This window comes from Mus caroli, unplaced genomic scaffold, assembly GCF_978045245.1.
Source record: "Mus caroli unplaced genomic scaffold, Mus_caroli_1 scaffold_8, whole genome shotgun sequence".
Classification (NCBI taxonomy): Eukaryota; Metazoa; Chordata; class Mammalia; order Rodentia; family Muridae; genus Mus; species Mus caroli.
This window is the reverse complement of record NW_028227263.1, coordinates 124,321,959-124,338,420: the sequence shown is the minus strand read 5'-3', so window position 1 is coordinate 124,338,420 and position 16,462 is coordinate 124,321,959. Positions and strand designations below refer to the sequence as shown.

At 50.7% G+C, this 16,462-nt stretch overlaps 2 protein-coding genes across 4 annotated transcripts; one reads left to right on the top strand and one right to left on the bottom strand.

The window, feature by feature from the left end:
- Positions 1–64: 64 nt before the first annotated feature.
- On the bottom strand, positions 65–8,824 carry Gemin7 (gem nuclear organelle associated protein 7). 3 transcript variants are annotated; one of them, XM_085842086.1, is made up of 3 exons: positions 8,697–8,805; positions 1,652–1,758; positions 65–805 (listed from the first exon to the last, which is right to left on the bottom strand). In XM_085842086.1, exon 3 carries the CDS (start codon positions 795–797, stop codon positions 408–410), a length of 390 nt encoding a protein of 129 aa, XP_085698212.1. In that variant the 5' UTR covers positions 798–805; positions 1,652–1,758; positions 8,697–8,805; the 3' UTR covers positions 65–407. The 3 variants fall into 3 exon arrangements, with proteins under 3 accessions (XP_085698212.1, XP_021023963.1, XP_085698213.1); XM_021168304.3 differs by lacking the exon at positions 1,652–1,758 and having other exon boundaries at positions 8,697–8,824; XM_085842087.1 differs by lacking the exon at positions 1,652–1,758 and having other exon boundaries at positions 65–801; positions 8,697–8,807.
- A 4,312-nt stretch (positions 8,825–13,136) lies between these two features.
- Positions 13,137–16,394, top strand: Znf296 (zinc finger protein 296). Its single transcript, XM_021168527.2, has 3 exons — positions 13,137–13,392; positions 13,585–13,728; positions 15,381–16,394. The coding sequence occupies exons 1-3, from the start codon at positions 13,137–13,139 to the stop codon at positions 16,328–16,330; spliced, it is 1,350 nt and encodes a 449-aa protein (XP_021024186.1). The 3' UTR covers positions 16,331–16,394.
- The last annotated feature ends 68 nt before the right edge of the window (positions 16,395–16,462 follow it).

Genomic DNA, 16,462 nt, shown 5'->3' with positions numbered 1-16,462 from the left:
AGAAACAGCTTGAGAGGCTCAACTTCCCAAGCTCTTTGCGCGCGCACTCACACACACACACACCTCAGCCTGCAAGGCCAAGCCTCAGGAATTTATTTCTGTAACATTCAGTATGTGAAGCAGAACATTCCTTCCAACAAGAGAGATCTAGAATGTCTGTGGTTGCAGTCCCCCACTGCGGCACAGCCTGGCCTTGAGTTTATGATCTTCCCACCTCTTCAGAGCCAGGGTTATCAGCATCCTGCACCAGGCGGTATCTGGTTTGGAGTTCCTCTGAGTTCAAAGCCAGAGTTTGTTGGAGATTGCTTTGGAAGTCCAGGAAGGCGCTGAGAACTCTATGTTCCAGGAATAGTCAGAGGCCTGGGCTACTGTGGCAATGCCCACAAGGAAAACAGCAGCAGACAGTTTTACAGCTTGAAGGAATAGGAAATTATGTCACTACATCGAAGCAGGGCCTCGGCCTGTACACCTATGGGAGTCTGCAGTTGGGAAACGTAGAAGTTGGCTACATCCAGGTCTGTGGCTCCAAACTGGGCGGTCACATGCACACCTTCGTGCAGCGTGAAACTCACAGGGTGCCCCACCATGGCTAGGAGGCTGCGGAGGTAGCGCTCCCGCAGAGTGGCTCGGGCCCGCTGTTCCTGTGACTCTGGGGGATCTTGAATATGACCTTCTCCGACTTCTGGTCTCAGGATGGTCCTACGTCCATCAGAGGCAAAGCCTCTGCTGAAACCATCCGGGCCCCGAGGGAGGCGCAGCACTGGCACCGGCACAGGAATGGTCAGTGGGCTCTGCATGGCTCTGGCTTTGGGAAGAAGGTGAAAGAGTTAAAGCCACACAGCTTAGGGAGAGAATAAGCCCGCCCTTTGCCTTCGCCTCTAGACTATAGCTGTCCTGTCCAGATTGTGCGTCAATGTCAATCCCCGCAGCTCCACCCCAGGTAGGGAATGTTGTCTGTCTGTTGTTACATGGTTTTGGTCAGCTCAGGCTGACCCAGAACATACAGACACCCTGCCTTCTAAATGCTGTACAGGACTGCGACACCATGTGGGGCTCTTTTGCCTTCTGTTGTTTTGTGAGAGATAATCCTTAGCTCAGATGGACCTTGAACTCTGTATAGACGCTGACCTGGCATTTCTGACTGGCCTACCTCCTACCAGGTGCCATGACGACAGGTTTGCTTTGCCACCTCTGTAGGGATGGAAGCCAGGGCCTCCTGCATGGTAGGCACACTAACTGCATCCCCAGCCCCCTTTGTGTCTACTTTGATCATAGCTTTACTATGGTTCCAGGGTAACTGTCAGAAGAATATTCCCAGTCCCTCTCAAATACAGCCTAGTCTCACTCACTCAGTCAGCGTCCTGACAGCTAGATCCAGTGCCCGTTATACATTGCAATTACTTTGTGAAAACAAGAGACCCTGTCAGGAAATTTTAAGAGTTTGCAGTACTGGGTTGTAGAGATGGCTCAGCTGTTAAGAGCACTGACTGTTCTTTCAGAGGTCCTGAGTTCAATTCCCAGCAACCACATGGTGGCTCACAACCATCTGTAATGGGATCTGATGCCCTCTTCTGGTGTGTCTGAAGACAGTTACCATGTACTCATATACATAAAATAAATCTTTAAAAAAAAAAAAAAGAGTTTGCAGTACCTTGGGCTTTTTGTTTTCAAATGCATTTATTTGTGTGTCAGTGTCATGGTACACATGTAGAGTCAAAAGTCAGAGGACAGCTTGCAGGGGCCAGTTCTCTCTTCTCACTGTATGACCGGGGATAGGGCCATATGAAGGCTGTCAGCTCAGTGGTGAGAACCTTGAGACTTTACTCACAGAACCATCTTGCTCCCTAACCTTTTTGGGGGGTAGGGATAGAGAAGAGCATGGGAAATCACTATATAGCCTACACCGTCTCAGAAGCTACCATCCTGTCTGCCTTAGCCTTCCTAAGTCCTGTGATCTCAGGCCATCTGCATTGCTCTAAGTTCCCTCCTAATGGTCAAGTGTGGTGATGCAGTCTCATAATCCTGGCACTAGGGATGCCAAGGCAAGAGGATTGACTTCAAGGCCAACCAGGTCTAGATAGGGCATCAGCATCCCTTTTTGTCCCTTCTTGTGTTCAGCCACCACCATCACATGCCTGGACTGTCTCGGTCATCTCCCCACTGGGTTCCTAAATCCATCCTCCCTATGGGGAATCATTTTTTCATTTTTTCTTTCTCCCCACCTTCTCCCTTTCTCTGAAACAGAATCTTACTGTATAGCCCTGGAACTCACTATTTAGATGAGGCTGACCACAATATGCCTGCTGCTGCCTCCCTACAGTGGGGATTAAAGGTGTAAACCGTCAAGCTTGGTTTGTTGTTTGTGTATATGAATGTACGTGTGTGAGTTGCCATGCTCACTCCTGGGCATAAAAGCCGGAGGACATCAGGTATCCTACTCCAGCCCCGTGTTTCCCCCACAGGCTGTAAACTGGATACCGCTACATCTAAATCCTGGATCAGTGAAGACCTCAGCGGGTCTCGGAACTTGCTGCCAAGCCTGGCAACCTGACTTCAATCCTTAGAACCCACAGAGTCCAAGGAGAGAACAGAGTCCAAAACTTGTCCTCTGACCTCCAGATGCACACAGTGACGTGCACCCACACCCGCACCCACACATTAAAAACAAACAAACAGCTGGGCAGTGGTGGCACACACCTTTAATCGCAGCACTTGGAAGGCAGAGGCAGGTGTATTTTTGAGTTCAAGGCCAGCCTGGTCTACAGAGTGAGTTCCAGGACAGCCAAGGCTATACAGAGAAACCCTGTCTCAAAAAAAAAAAAAAATCATAAACACACTAAATCCCAGAGTGACCTCTGTTTAGGACCGTTCCCTGGGGTCTTCCCTCAAATGGAGTCCTCATAGTGGTAGTTATATGACCTTGTCACCCTCTGACCTCATCTCCCCTCCCCTCTCTACCTTTAGAGTAACTAGTATTCCTGAGGTAGAGCAAACACAGCCCTGCCACAGGACCATTGCACTCACTTCACTACCTTTCCCTGGAGACATGGGGGAAGCCAAGCTCACTTTCTCCCTCACTTCACTGATCCATCATCATTTCTGTTCCCATTTTCTTTTCTTTCTTTCTTTTTTTTGAGACAGGGTTTCTCTGTGTAGCCCTGGCTCTCCTGGAGCTCACTCTCTACAGACCAGGCTGGCCTCAAACTCAGAAATCTGCCTGCCTCTGCCTCCCGAGTGCTGGGATTAAAGGAGTGCGCCACCACGCCCCGCTCTGTTCCCATTTTCAAACCACTATTTCTGAGAAGGGGTCTCAGATAGCCCAGTCTGACCTGAAGCTCACTGTGTAGCTCAGGCTAGTCTTGAATTTCTGACCCTCCTTCTGCCACCTCCCCAATACTGGGATACCAGGCTGTTTTATATGTACTGGAAATCAAATCCAAGATTTCATACATGCCCGGCCAGCACTTGACCAAAGCCGGATATGGTGCTGCATGATTTTAAACCTAGTTTTCTAGATGCAGAGACAGGCAGATCCCTGAGTTTGAGGTCAGCCTGGTCTATAGAGTGAATTCCTGTCTTGAAAAACAAAACAAGGGGCTGGAGAGATGGCTTAGCGGTTAAGAGCACTGACTGCTCTTCCAAATGTACTGAGTTCAAATCCCAGCAACCACATGATGGCTCACAACCGTCCAAAACGAGATCTGACTCTCTCTTCCCGAGTGTCTGAAGACAGCTACAGTGTACTTACATACAATGAATAAATAAATCTTAAAAAAAAAAAGAAAAACAAAACAAAAAAACAAAGAAACAATGCAGAGGGAATTCTATACTGTCAAAGCCCACACCCCCATGAGGTCTTGTCACATTGCTTGGCTTGGGGCTGGGCTTGAACTCCTGGGTTCAGGCGATCCTTTTGCTTCGGGCTTTGGCCCTGCACCTTATTCTATCTGTCCTTTATAGCAGTGTGTGCTCCTGATGGGATGCTTCCCCAGCCCAGGAAAAACAAGGTTCACTCAGGAAATGCAGGCTTTCAGCAGTTGTGCAGACACCAGTACCTGTGCTGTAGACAAGGCTGGCCTGGGACTTGCCCCTTAGGCTTAATGTTGGGTCTGTGTGCATGGCTACCTTTGGTTTCTACTGGCCTCTTGGTACAATCAAAGAGTCAGCAGTGAGGGAGTAGAGATATGGCTCAGCACTTAAGGGCACTTGGGAAAGCAGATTCGATTTCTAGGACCTACATGATGGCTCACAACCATCTACATGTAATTACTACATGTAATTCTAGCTTCAGGGGATCCAATGCCCTCTTCTGGACTCCTTGGGCGCCAGGCACTCACATGGTACACATGAATGCAAAACATCCATTCACATTTGAAATGTTGCAAAAGAAAAGTGAAGGTTCAGCAATGGGATTGGAATGCAGCTCACCTACATCTTGTAGATGCTCTCCTAGCAAGTAGGAGGCCCTGGGTTTGAACACCAGCACTTCATAAAACTAGGTGTGACGGTACACACCTGTAAGCACAGGCAGGAGGATCAGAAAGTTCAAGGTCATTCTTGGCCACACAGACAGCTTGAGGCCAGCCTGAGCTACATGAGGGGAGGGAGATGACTCAGAGGGAAAGAGTGCTGGCCGCTGAGTTAGGTAGTTGAGACCCTATGGGGAAGGATAGAACCAACTCCTGAAAGTTATCTTCCTTCATACCACACAAATAAATAAATGTAACTAAAATTCGAGGCCCGGGTCCTGCCTGGTCTACAGAGCAGCCAGGGCTACACAACAAACCCTGGGGGAGGGGAGATGAGGAGGACCAGCCCAGGTAAGAATGTGATTTGAGGTATACGTGATTCTAGCACATTGACTTGAAGCCTAGGCTGGCTTCTCCCTGGTGATCCTCCTACCTCAGTGGAATGCTGGAATTCCAAGAAAGCTCTGAAATTCCATGGAAGTTCCACCTCATCTAGCCTTGTCTTTATCCTTTCTCTGCCATCCCAAGTACAGGCACCTGCACAGCAGACCTGCTGGACTACCTTGAGATTACAGCCCAGCAGGGAATACAGGAGCAGTTATCCGGACAGGTCTGGAGAGAAAGGCGAGAGGAGAGTCGAAAAGCGGGAGGAGTAACATATGACAGTGGTTTCCAGAAGGGCTTAGGAACAGTTCCAGGTCAGTCACACCACAGTGCAGTCCTGGATGAAATAAACTGAGCCATGGCAGAGAACACACCTACAGGGAGGTTTAGGCATGAAGACTGAAGCTTGAGGTCTGTCTGGTAGACTTCCAGGCATGGCAATAGGTTAGAGTGAGGAGGCTGAGCAGCTAACATGGGGCCTCATCACCCAGGACTTGAGTTGTCTCCACTCTGAGAGATGTTGGTGCCCACACACTGCTCATGAGCTATCCATCCCCAGGAACCTCGTGCTTACTGTCCAGAGCATAGACTTGTGGGGATGAGGGAGGGACCGGGAGTCAGAGGTCCCTGCATCCCCTGGTTGTGCTGGCCCCTGTGAGAGGATTAGTGCTGTGTAGGGCATGCAGAGCACTCAACAAGCTATACAGGTCGAATAAGAAGTCTTCAAGGCCTTGCAACACATGGGGAAGACTAAGCCTATGGGGACTAAAGGCTGTGTGTGTGTGTGTGTGTCTGTGTGTATGAGTGTAGTGTAAAGACAATCTAGAGCCACTAGCAGCTAGGACCACACCCATAGCCCCTCACAGGTGGATGCTAGGCAAGTACTCTACATCCTGAAGCCTTATTTATTTACTTATTTATGAGACAGTGTCTCATGTAACACCAGGTGGCCTAAAATGTTTGATCCTGGGCTGGTGAGATGGCTCAGTGGGTAAGAGCACCCGACTGCTCTTCCGAAGGTCCAGAGTTCAAATTCCAGCAACCACATGGTGGCTCACAACCATCTTTAACGAGATCTGGCGCCCTCTTCTGGGGTGTCTGAAGACAGCTACAGTGTACTTACATAAAATAAATAAATAAATCTTAAAAAAAAAAAAATGTTTGATCCTCCACTGGCAATGGTGGCACACACACCTTTAACCTCAGCATTGTGGAGGCAGAGGCAGGCAGATCCCTGTGAGTTCGAGGCCAGCCTGCTCTACAGAGTGAGTTCCAGGACAACAAGTGCTATACAGAGAAACCCTGTCTCGAAAAACCAAAACAAAAAATAAAATAAAATAATAAATTTATCTGCCCACTGTCACTCCAACTCATGCCCCAAGTCTGCCTTCCAACTCAGGTTAATACTTGAACATTTTAAGAAAAGTGTCTTAAGCTGGAGAGATGACTCAGAGGTTAAGCACACTGACTGCTCTTGAGAGGTCCTGAGTTCAATTCCCAGCAACCACATGGTGGATCACAACCATCTGTAATGGGATCCGATGCCCTCTTCTGGCCTGCAGGTATACATGCTGTATTATACATAATAAAATAAATCTTAAGAAAGAAAGAAAAAATAAATATTAAGAAAGAAAGAAAGAAAGAAAGAAAGAAAGAAAGAAAGAAAGAAAGAAAGAAAAGCATAGCATCCTAATAGCAAGGGCTATTACTTAAGGAAGGGCAGATGGGAACAAAGCCAATAGTCAGAAAACCTCCTTAGATCCCCAAACAGAATCACATGGAGGACCAGTGAGGAGCCTTGTTTGCTCCAATAGAGAAAAAAAAATTCTCTCTCTCTCTCTCTCTCTCTCTCTCTCTCTCTCTCTCTCTCGGGGTGTGGCAGTTCACACCTAGAACCCTGGTCGTCTAGAGGCTGAGGCTCAAGAGTTTCACATTTTAGTCTAGCCTGAGCCATGAGGCTCTAATTAAAGAAGATTTAATCATACCTAGAACCCCCATTTGCTGGAATGGACCTGAGGCTAGATCTCACTTTGCTGGGTCCAGGATGGCAGGTGTCAGAAAAAGGCAGCTAACTGTGAGCATTGGAACAGGTGTTTTCTCCTGGTCTTTCCTGCTAACACAACTGGGCCCTGGACTGTCTGGGGACAAGGTGGGAAGATTTAAGAAAACAAAAACTGATTTATGTTGGGTTTGGTGATGCACGCCCTTAAGCCCAGAGCTTGGGAAACAGAGACAGGTGGGGTCTCTTGAGTTCAAAGCCAGCTGGTCTACAGAGTGAGTTCTAGGACAGCCAGGGCTGCAGAGAAACCCTGCTGAAAAAAACAACAAAGATTTGAGAAAAGTCAGGAAGAATGTGTCCTAGATGGCAAGGACAGCTAAAATTACCCTCTTCCCAGTCATCCTGACCTCAGTTTCTGACCCAGAGATTACAGTCTAAACCCATACATCCCAATGCCTGGCTAAGCAGCCTGCTAGCCTGAAGCAGGTAAGGATACCTTTGGTCACAGGGCCACCGTTGGTGCCTCAGGGAGAGTGGGGTGAGGCATGGGGAGATGGAGACAGCAGGCCAGACTTTGAAGGGAAGCTAGCCAGTTCTGGTGTGGTGAAAGTGGCTCTGGCAGGCCTTGCGCTTCTCCCCTATCCCCTCCACCTAGATAAAATGTGTTTGGTTCCATTCCTAAAGCTAGCCACCAAGGTCTACTCCCTTATTTGGATACTTCCTCCTGAGGCTGAATACCAAGATAGAGTTATCACAGTATTGAAGTCCAGCAACCAAAAGCCCCCTTTGGCCCACCTAATTAACACACTTATTTAAAATTAAACACCTCACCCTAACACAGGGTTTCTTCTTGTGTCTTTATAAACTGCCATTTTTCTATGGGCCAAGTCTGTCTCCTCTTTATCCATCGGCAGTCCTTTGTTCCTCTGGGATACTCCTCCTCCTTCTCCCTTGTTCCCTTCCCCATCTCCCTCATTCTCTATCTCCTGTCTTTGTCTCGAATTCCCTGTTCTCTGTCCTTCTGGGGTGAATGAATCTCCTTTGTGCTGAGCACTTGTCCTGGAGGTTCTGAGCAGACACTTTTCCTTTCAGTCTTAGCTACACAGAGAGCTCTACAGCAGCCTGAACTACATAGGGAGAGGTGTGGGGTTTATAGGGGTGGGAGAGGCTGGAGAAGTAGCTCAATCGGTAGAGTGCTTGTACCGAAAGTAGGAAATAGACATCCTTCACCAGTTTAACATAAACTGCTGGTGGCAGTTCGTACAGGCCTCTAATCTCAGCCCTTGGTAGGTGAAGGCGCCTCCAAAGTTACCCAGGGCCAGTTCAAGGCCAGCCTGGGGCTACTGTTCTGCCTGATAATCTCAGGGGAAAACAAAACAAAACCCAGACAACAAGAAGAAAGTTAAAGAGGAATGGGTCAGTTTGGAGACCATTAGGTCCACCTTGAGTTACCAGGATGAGAAACTGGCTGGGCTTCCAGGCTAGCAGACAGAGCCAATTTCTCCATTCACTTTGTAAAGTAACAGTCCGCAGTCCTCTGGCCTCCTATGCAAATTCGCTAAATGGGGCCACACCTGAGCGTAAGCAGCCCGAGGGCAGGATCTGTTCCCTCCGCAGCTCCCGTGGGCGGGCAGGTCAGTTTCCTTTTAATTCCTCCTGGCCTCCTAGCGTCCTGCTTTTCAAATTCTAAGAATGTCCATCCGCTCCGGGGCAGCCACCTCCCACCCCGCCAGCCCCTCCCTGCGTCAGAGTACAGTCTCTCTCCAGGCCGTCCCTTCCCCAAAGCTCCAATGCCACCCGGGGCGGCTGACGGGGAAGACGTCCCACGACCACAGCGAACTCACCAAGGCCTGTCCCTGCAGGTGCTGCTCCTACACCGGCGCGCCGCCGCCGCCGCCGCCACCTCCGCCGCCCAGAGCCCTGCAGGCGCCGAGCCCCGACCGCCTAGTTTCCGCCCGCGCAACCTCAGCAGAGGTCCGGATGGGCATCGAGTCCGGAGCTCCTGAGTTCCCCCCCACCCCGCCCCGCGCCTCCACTTTTCCCCACATGTTCATCGGCCGCTCCGGGGTTACGCGACCAGGGCTGGTCTCTGCCATCCTGTGGGTTAGGGACATTTAAGATGCCCACTTTGGCGAGCACGAGACAGAGGTTCAGAAAGTTGGGCATGGTGGCGCCCTCGGGAGGTGAGACAAGAGAATAGTCAAAGTTCAAGCGAGGCCTGACAACCTGTGAAAAGGGGCTTGGGAGCGGGGCGGGGCGGAGTGGGGGAAGGAAAGAAGAAAGAGTAGTGGCTCACACCTGTAATCTCAGCTCTTGGCAGCCGGAGGCAGGAAGATCCGGATCAATTAGAGATAGAATAAGAGAGAGAAAGGGGTCGGGGGCGAGGGAGGGACGCAGAACGCGGAGGAGGGGAAAAAGAAGCAGAAGCAAGAGGTTTCCTATCAGCCGCTTTGGAGGCACACCTGTATTCCACCCCTCCCCATCTCCGCCTCTAGGTACCAGGAAAGGGGTTTACAGAATGCTGCCCCTGGGATGTACCCAGCCCACTTTGCAACCTTCCTTTAAAAATGGAAAAACTAAACCGGGCGTGTTGGCGCACGCCTTTAATCCCAGCACTCGGGAGGCAGAGGCAGGCGGATTTCTGAGCTCGAGGCCAGCCTGGTCTACAAAGTGAGTTCCAGGATAGCCAGGGATACACAGAGAAACCCTGTCTCGAACACCCCACCACCACCACCAAAAAAAAAAAAAAAGGAAAAACTGAGGCCCTGCATAAGGGCATGTGATCTCAGCCCCGGCACAATGGATTGCATTCCCACAGAGTTCACTTAGGCAGAAAGAGGAATGCAGCTTCCCCTTACTGCCTTGCACACAGCTGCTGTGCAAATATCCGTGGAAAAGAGTGCCCTGCTATTGAATCATGAAAGTATGGGTGCTGGTGCCTGCCTGTCTTGGCTACCAGGAAGGCCAAGTGGTCTAACCAGGCTTAGTCCCATCTCACTGAAAGAGTAGGGGCTCTGTTTCGGAATGGGACGCCCCATTTTAAGACACTCTCTTAAAACCTACATTCTTTTTTTTAATATATATTTTTTATTACGTATTTTCCTCAATAATATTTCCAATGCTGTCCCAAAAATCCCCCATACCCTCCCCACCAAAAACCTACATTCTTAAAACCTACAGATGGCTCAGCAGGTAAGAGCAACCACATGGTGGCTCACCCTTTTTTTTTTTTTTGGTTTTTCGAGACAGGGTTTCTCTGTATAGCCCTGGCTGTCCTGGAACTCACTCTGTAGACCAAGCTGGCCTCGAACTCAGAAATCCGCCTGCCTCTGCCTCCCAAGTGCTGGGATTAAAGGCGTGCGCCACCACGCCCGGCATGGAGGCTCACCCTTAATGAGATCTGATGTCCTCTTCTGGCAGCATTTGAAGACAGCTACAGTGTACTTATTTATAATAATAAATAAATCTTTTTAAAAAACCTACATTTTTCAACTCTTTCGAGTTGAGGAAACAAAATAACCTACAAGTTAGCATATAAAGGGACTGGGGACATGACTCAGTTTGGCTTGCCTAGCATAACAAAATGCACAAGTAAAATGGCTAAAATTATACCTAATTATAAATTAAAATTATACCTAATACTTGGTGAAGCTGGAGCAAGAGGCTCTATAAGGCATAGCTAGCCTGTGCTACAAGGTATAGCCCTGTCGCCAAAGACAATGGATAAAGGATGGAGCTGGGCATATAGCTCAATAATAGAACACTTGGCTCAGATGTTCGAGGCTCTATGTTCTGGTCCTCCACATCCCCAAAAGAGGACACAAGAAGGGCAATGGGTATAATGATAGTAAGATAAGAAAGGCTTAAAATTCAGTGATTAAACCAACTGTGTGCAGAGGGAGGACCACTAGAGCCAGCCGAGGAGACAGAAATGAGGGAAGGAAGGGAAGGAAAATACCAGGCAAGATGGTGTACACCTTTAATCCCAGCACTTGGGAGGCAGAGGCAGATGGAACTCATGAGTTCCATGCCAGTGTGGGTGGTCTACGTGGTCCCAGGACAGCCATGGCGACATAGAGAGACCCTGTCTCAAACAAGCAAACAATAAACCTTAACCCCTACACAGAGAGAGAGAGAGAGAGAGGAAAAAGGAAAAAATGAAAGAAAGGAGGAGGGACAGGTGGGCTCAGTGGGTTAAAGAGCTTTCTGCTAAACCTAAGGACATAAGTTCAGTTCCCTAGACCCACATGGAAGAAGGAGAGACACTCCTCCTGATTATTGTCCTCTGACCTCTACTTGCATGCTGTAGCATATGCGAACACACACACTAAATAAATGCAAAAAATATGTTTTAAGTAGATTAATAAGTGAATTGATTACTGATTTTAAAAAGTACATTTTAAAAACCACCTTTGGATCAGGCTTGGTGGCACATGTCTTTAATTCCAGCAGAGGCAGGCAGATCTCTTTACTTTAAGGCCAGCCTGTTCCACAGAACAAGTTCCAGGACAGCCAGGGCTATCCAGAGAAACCCTGTGTCAAAAACAAAGGTGCTCTGGGTCCAGCCTCTACTAAGGCTTTCAAGGCTTCGAGGGAATTGGGAACATATGGAGGTCATAGGGAGTAATTTGCAAGGCCTTCAGCAGGGTGTGGCTACTTTAGATATGCTGGCCAGGGAGGCCCTGGGCCCTCCGGAGGACAATTGAGTCCGTGCCTGAATAACAATATGAAGAACTTCAGAGCTGGCCTTGGAATTCACTGGGCTGCCTGAAGACACCTGGGGCCGGACACACAAGGGCCCTAAATGTATCAGAGCTTGTGGTGGGTGGGTGGGGGAGGACATTCAGCAAACACTCCTACTGTGATGTGGTGGGTGCCAGGAAGAAAAGAGAACTCAGAAAGGATTGAGGGTGGGGCAGGGTGATGATGCCACTTCAAACCGTGCACCCGAGAGAATTCTTATCTGAGGAAGTTGGGGGTGGGGGGGAGCAGAGAGCGGCAGAGAGGACAGCTGGCCCTTTGGTTTCAACTCGTAGCCTAGGATTCGGAAGAAAATCCTTCTGTTTTGTCTCAAACCTTCCCAGGCCCCGGTACCAGGAACACCAACTAACCTCAGGTAGCCAAAGGACCGTCTGGATGTGACCCTACCCCAAGTCCCTGTCTTGTAATCTCAGGATGCATAGGCTCCTTCCTGGCTTTTCTCGGTTCCCTCAAAAACCTCAGGTCTTCATATTTATTTACTTATTGAGACAAGATCTCCCCAGATAATATCCTGGTTGTCCTGGGACTCATTATATAGACCAGGCTGATCTCAGGAACTCTTGGGTAATCCTCCTGCCTCTGATTCCAACATAAAGTACTGGGATTACAGTGTGTACCACCCCCCTCCACCCCCCCAAAGGCTCTTTTTTCATAATTTTGTTTGTTTGGTTTTGGGTTTTTTTTGGGGGGGTTGTTTTTTTTGGGGGGGTGTTCCAAGACAGGGTTTCTCTGTATAGTCCTGGAACTCACTCTGTAGACCAGGCTGACCTCAAATTCAGAGAAGCCGCCTGCCTCTGCCTCCTGAGAACTGGGATTAAAGGTGTGCACTTTATGGACATTTTATGTAGTGACCACTCCCTCTCACTGCCGCCCTCCATACCTACATTTTAAGGGTTATGGAGTGCTAGGTACTGGAGAAATGGGTTGGTTTGGGATGTAGACCAGTCGATGGAGAGTGCTTGCCTAGAGTGCAAGTGGTTCTGAGTCCCATGCCCAGCGCCACATAATACAGGTGTAGTGATGCACCCCTGTAAAGCCACCGCCGGAGAAGTGGAAGATCAGAAAGTTCAAAGCCATCATCCGTTACGTAGCTAGTTCGGGCTTAAAGAACAAAAAAGAAAGAAAAAGGTTTAAAGTGAAATTTTCTTAGTATATGTCCCCTCAGTGAGTTGTCCACCACTTCTCGCTTGGGGCGTGAGGCAGGGCATCCGGAGGCTAAGGTATCACCAGAGCCGGGGCGGGGGTGGGGGGTGGAGCGAGGAGGGGTACATTGAGAAGAGCTTTTATTCACCCTCAAGGCCTGTGGAGGAGGGCACAATTTGCTTACAGGTCCCTGGGCAGCGGGCTGGGCGGGGAAGGTCGAGTTTGACCTCGGAGACTGGCCCTGCAAAGACCCCGCCCCAATGGGCGGAGACAAGGTAGGACCAGCACGTGTAAAAAGTTCGGCGCGGGTCGCCCAGAGCCACTCACTCACCTGAGCGCCTGGCCACCGCGCGGATTACCTGGATCTGCGCCCTCGCCCCATGTCCCGCCGCAAGGCCGGCCGCGTGCCTCGCCGCGTAGAGCCCGAGTCCGACACCGACATTGAGATGCCCGATCTTGTCATGGATGTAAAGCCGGACCGCAACCTGGGGTCCCTGGCGCAGGGGCCCTGGCTCTCGAGGGACATGCCCATATCGGGGCTCTTCGATATGGAGCGTCAACTCCAAACTGCCTCGCGCCCACTCGGCGCGCCCAGCACGTGTGCCCCGCGGACGCCTCTGAGTTCTAAGTCTTCCGGTGAGTCCCTAACCCTCGCCCCTGCTAGTATCGGAACCTTCGGGTGGGTGCTTCTCCCCTGGGGATGGCCCCGGGACCAGCCTGGCCTCCCCAGCCCTCCCCTCTGATCTCCGGGTTTCCCCTCTCCACCTTGGAGCCCTCACCCGGAGCCGGGCTCCACCCCACCATTCACCACCCGCTTCCTCCCTGCAGACCGCCAGCCATGGACCGACAAGCACCCCGATCTGTTGACCTGCGGCCGTTGCGGGAAGATCTTTCCATTAGGGGCCATCATCGCTTTCATGGATCACAAAAAACAAGGCTGTCAGCTTCTCCAAGTCTCCGACCCCATCTCAGGTAAGTAATTCAGGGTGTAGTGCACTGCTGATCCAGGGTTGGGCTTCCTGCCCTGCGGAGGAGCTAAGGTGGACAGATGGGGCACCAATCATTACTTCCCTTTTCTCCTTGATCCCCTTAGGGTAGAACCTAGGCGTGGCTTGGTCTTGCCTGTCCTAGGGCAGGGACTAGAGATGGGGCGGGGGCTGGGCAGCGAGAGGAAGGCCACCCACAAGGTGTGGCCAGCCCCAGAAGACTGGCCCGGGGTTTTGCCATACACCCCTAATTTAGTTTCACTTCTCCTTTCCCGTGGACAGAAATAACTGACCAGGTGGCTGGACCCGGGTTGGCAGTAGGGACCTGGTGGAGGATGGGACAGTGGCCTGGGGAGCCGAATGGAGGGTACTACACCTATTGTGTTTTGATCCTTCTTATTGAGGTTCAGACAGTTCAGAACCCAGGAAGGGGCATCACTTGTTCCCCTTCCGGATCTCCCAGCCCCTGGGAAGCCCCTGGTCTTGGCACTGCATACTGTCCTATATGGAGAGGAATTAAAACTGCGTGGTGGTTTGTTCGAGTGAACTCTTGTTGGCTGTGAGATTTTAAGACTTGATCCGAACTTGAATTTCCAGCCCCCAGTGTGGTGCTCAGGTGGAACTTGGGAAATGTAATTATATTTGGGGCTGGGCCAGGGAGGGTCTGTAATCCAATCAGCTTTGGTTGAGGGAGGGGCTCAGATGGGTTCACCTGAATAGCAATAGGGGCACTTGATGTGGGTCACTGCTAAGTTTAACATTTTAGGCGGGGTCTCATACTAGCCTAGGCAGCTGGTATTATTGTTATAGGCCTAGATAGCTGTGGGTATTGTTTCTTGAGACTGGGTTTCTACGGGGCCCTGAGTGGCCTAGAACTCTATGTAGACCAGGCTAGCCTCCAAGTCACAAAGATCTGCCTGTCTCTGCCTCCCGAGTGCTGGGATTAAAGGCGTGTGCCATCACCTCTGGTTTAGCTTTGTGTATTTTGATATCCGAGGCAGCTCGCGTTTGAGGGCTTATAGGGAGGGACCAAAGCTCTCAGCTGTCTCCTATTTGAGGTCACAACCCTGGAAGGGGCCCTGCAGATTCTCATACCCTAGCAACCGAGGAAACGGGCAGAGAGGGTAGATCTAGTCCAAGATTACACAGCTGCATCTCGCCTGGAAGTTCTAAATTAGGGGAAGGGGACAGCAGTGTGGTAAAGTCCATTAAATGATGTTAGCTTTTATTTCACTACAGTTTGACAAGTCTCTGCTTGGCTTTGGCCTATTATCATAAAGGCTACCTCATCCAGGACTGTCTGGGGTTGGGCTATCTAAAGTCAAGTAGGTCTGGGAAGTGTGTCCTATAGACACTTCTAGACACCATGAGTCTAGAAAAACATCAAATTTGGAATCCAGACACCAGCCCATCTCCCCCAGTAAGTGGTGTTTCTGTGCCAGGCCCCAGCTCTGAGCTTTCATACTAAGATCTGCTTCCCCAGTGCCTTAGTACTCCCCCCCATACCCTCCCCCCCTCAACAGCAAAACCTGTTTATACTTCAGGAGGTTCCCTGAGGGCAGCATCTGTCCTGCAGAATCCCATTGGGGTGGTACTGTTGGCCTAGCAGTGATTCCCTGCCCTTTCTTCCCCTTACAGAATCCAAAGAGCTGAAGGCTCTGAGCTGCCTCCAGTGTGGCAGACAGTACACCAGTCCTTGGAAGTTGCTGTGCCACGCCCAATGGGACCATGGACTATGCATCTACCAGACACAACACCTAGATACCCCAGAGGCTCCACTGTTGGGCCTGGCTGAGGTGGCGGCAGCCATGTCAGCAGTGGCAGTGGTGGCGCCAGTTGAAAGCAAGCCCCCTCCAGTGAGCAGTGCTGCCCGGCGGAGCCCCACCTGTGATGTGTGCAAGAAGACCCTCAGCTCTTTCAGCAACCTCAAGGTCCACATGCGTTCCCACACTGGTGAGCGACCCTACTCCTGTGACCGGTGTTCCTATGCCTGCGCTCAGAGCAGCAAGCTCAACAGACACAAGAAGACCCATCGGCAGCCAGCACCCGGGAGCCCCTCCACTTCTGCTAGTAGCCGGGGAGTCTCCCCAGCAGCCCCTCCTGAACCAGCTGCCTACGCAGCTGCTCCAGCCAGCACGCTCCCACGCCAGAATGTGGAGAAGGCTGGAGCTGCAGCCACAGCAGGAGTCCAGGAACCTGGGGCCCCTGGCAGCGGAGCTCAAGGGGGTCCAGGTTTTGTTGGCTGGGGAGCCCCTGCCAAAGTAGAGAGGACTGATCCTGTAAAGATCGAGAAGACAACACCTAGGAAGAGTCACGGGCCCGGGGGCAAGTGTGAGTTTTGCGGGAAGTCCTTCACCAACAGCAGCAACCTGACTGTGCACCGACGTTCACACACTGGTGAGCGGCCCTATACCTGTGACCAGTGTCCCTATGCTTGTGCTCAGAGTAGCAAGCTCAACCGCCACCGCCGCACCCATGGTCTGGGGACTGGTAAAACTGTCTATAAGTGCCCACACTGCCTTGTGCCCTTTGGCTTGCAGGCCACACTGGACAAGCACCTGCGGCAGAAGCACCCAGAGATGGCCTGAGCCATGTTCTGTACAGGTGTCACTAAGCAAGTGGAAATGGACAGGCACTTTAGTCTTTCCTCTGTGTAAATAAACCATCTTCTTTTTATTCTTGTGCCTGGACTTTCTTGGGGTGTCTGAGGTGGGAGGTTC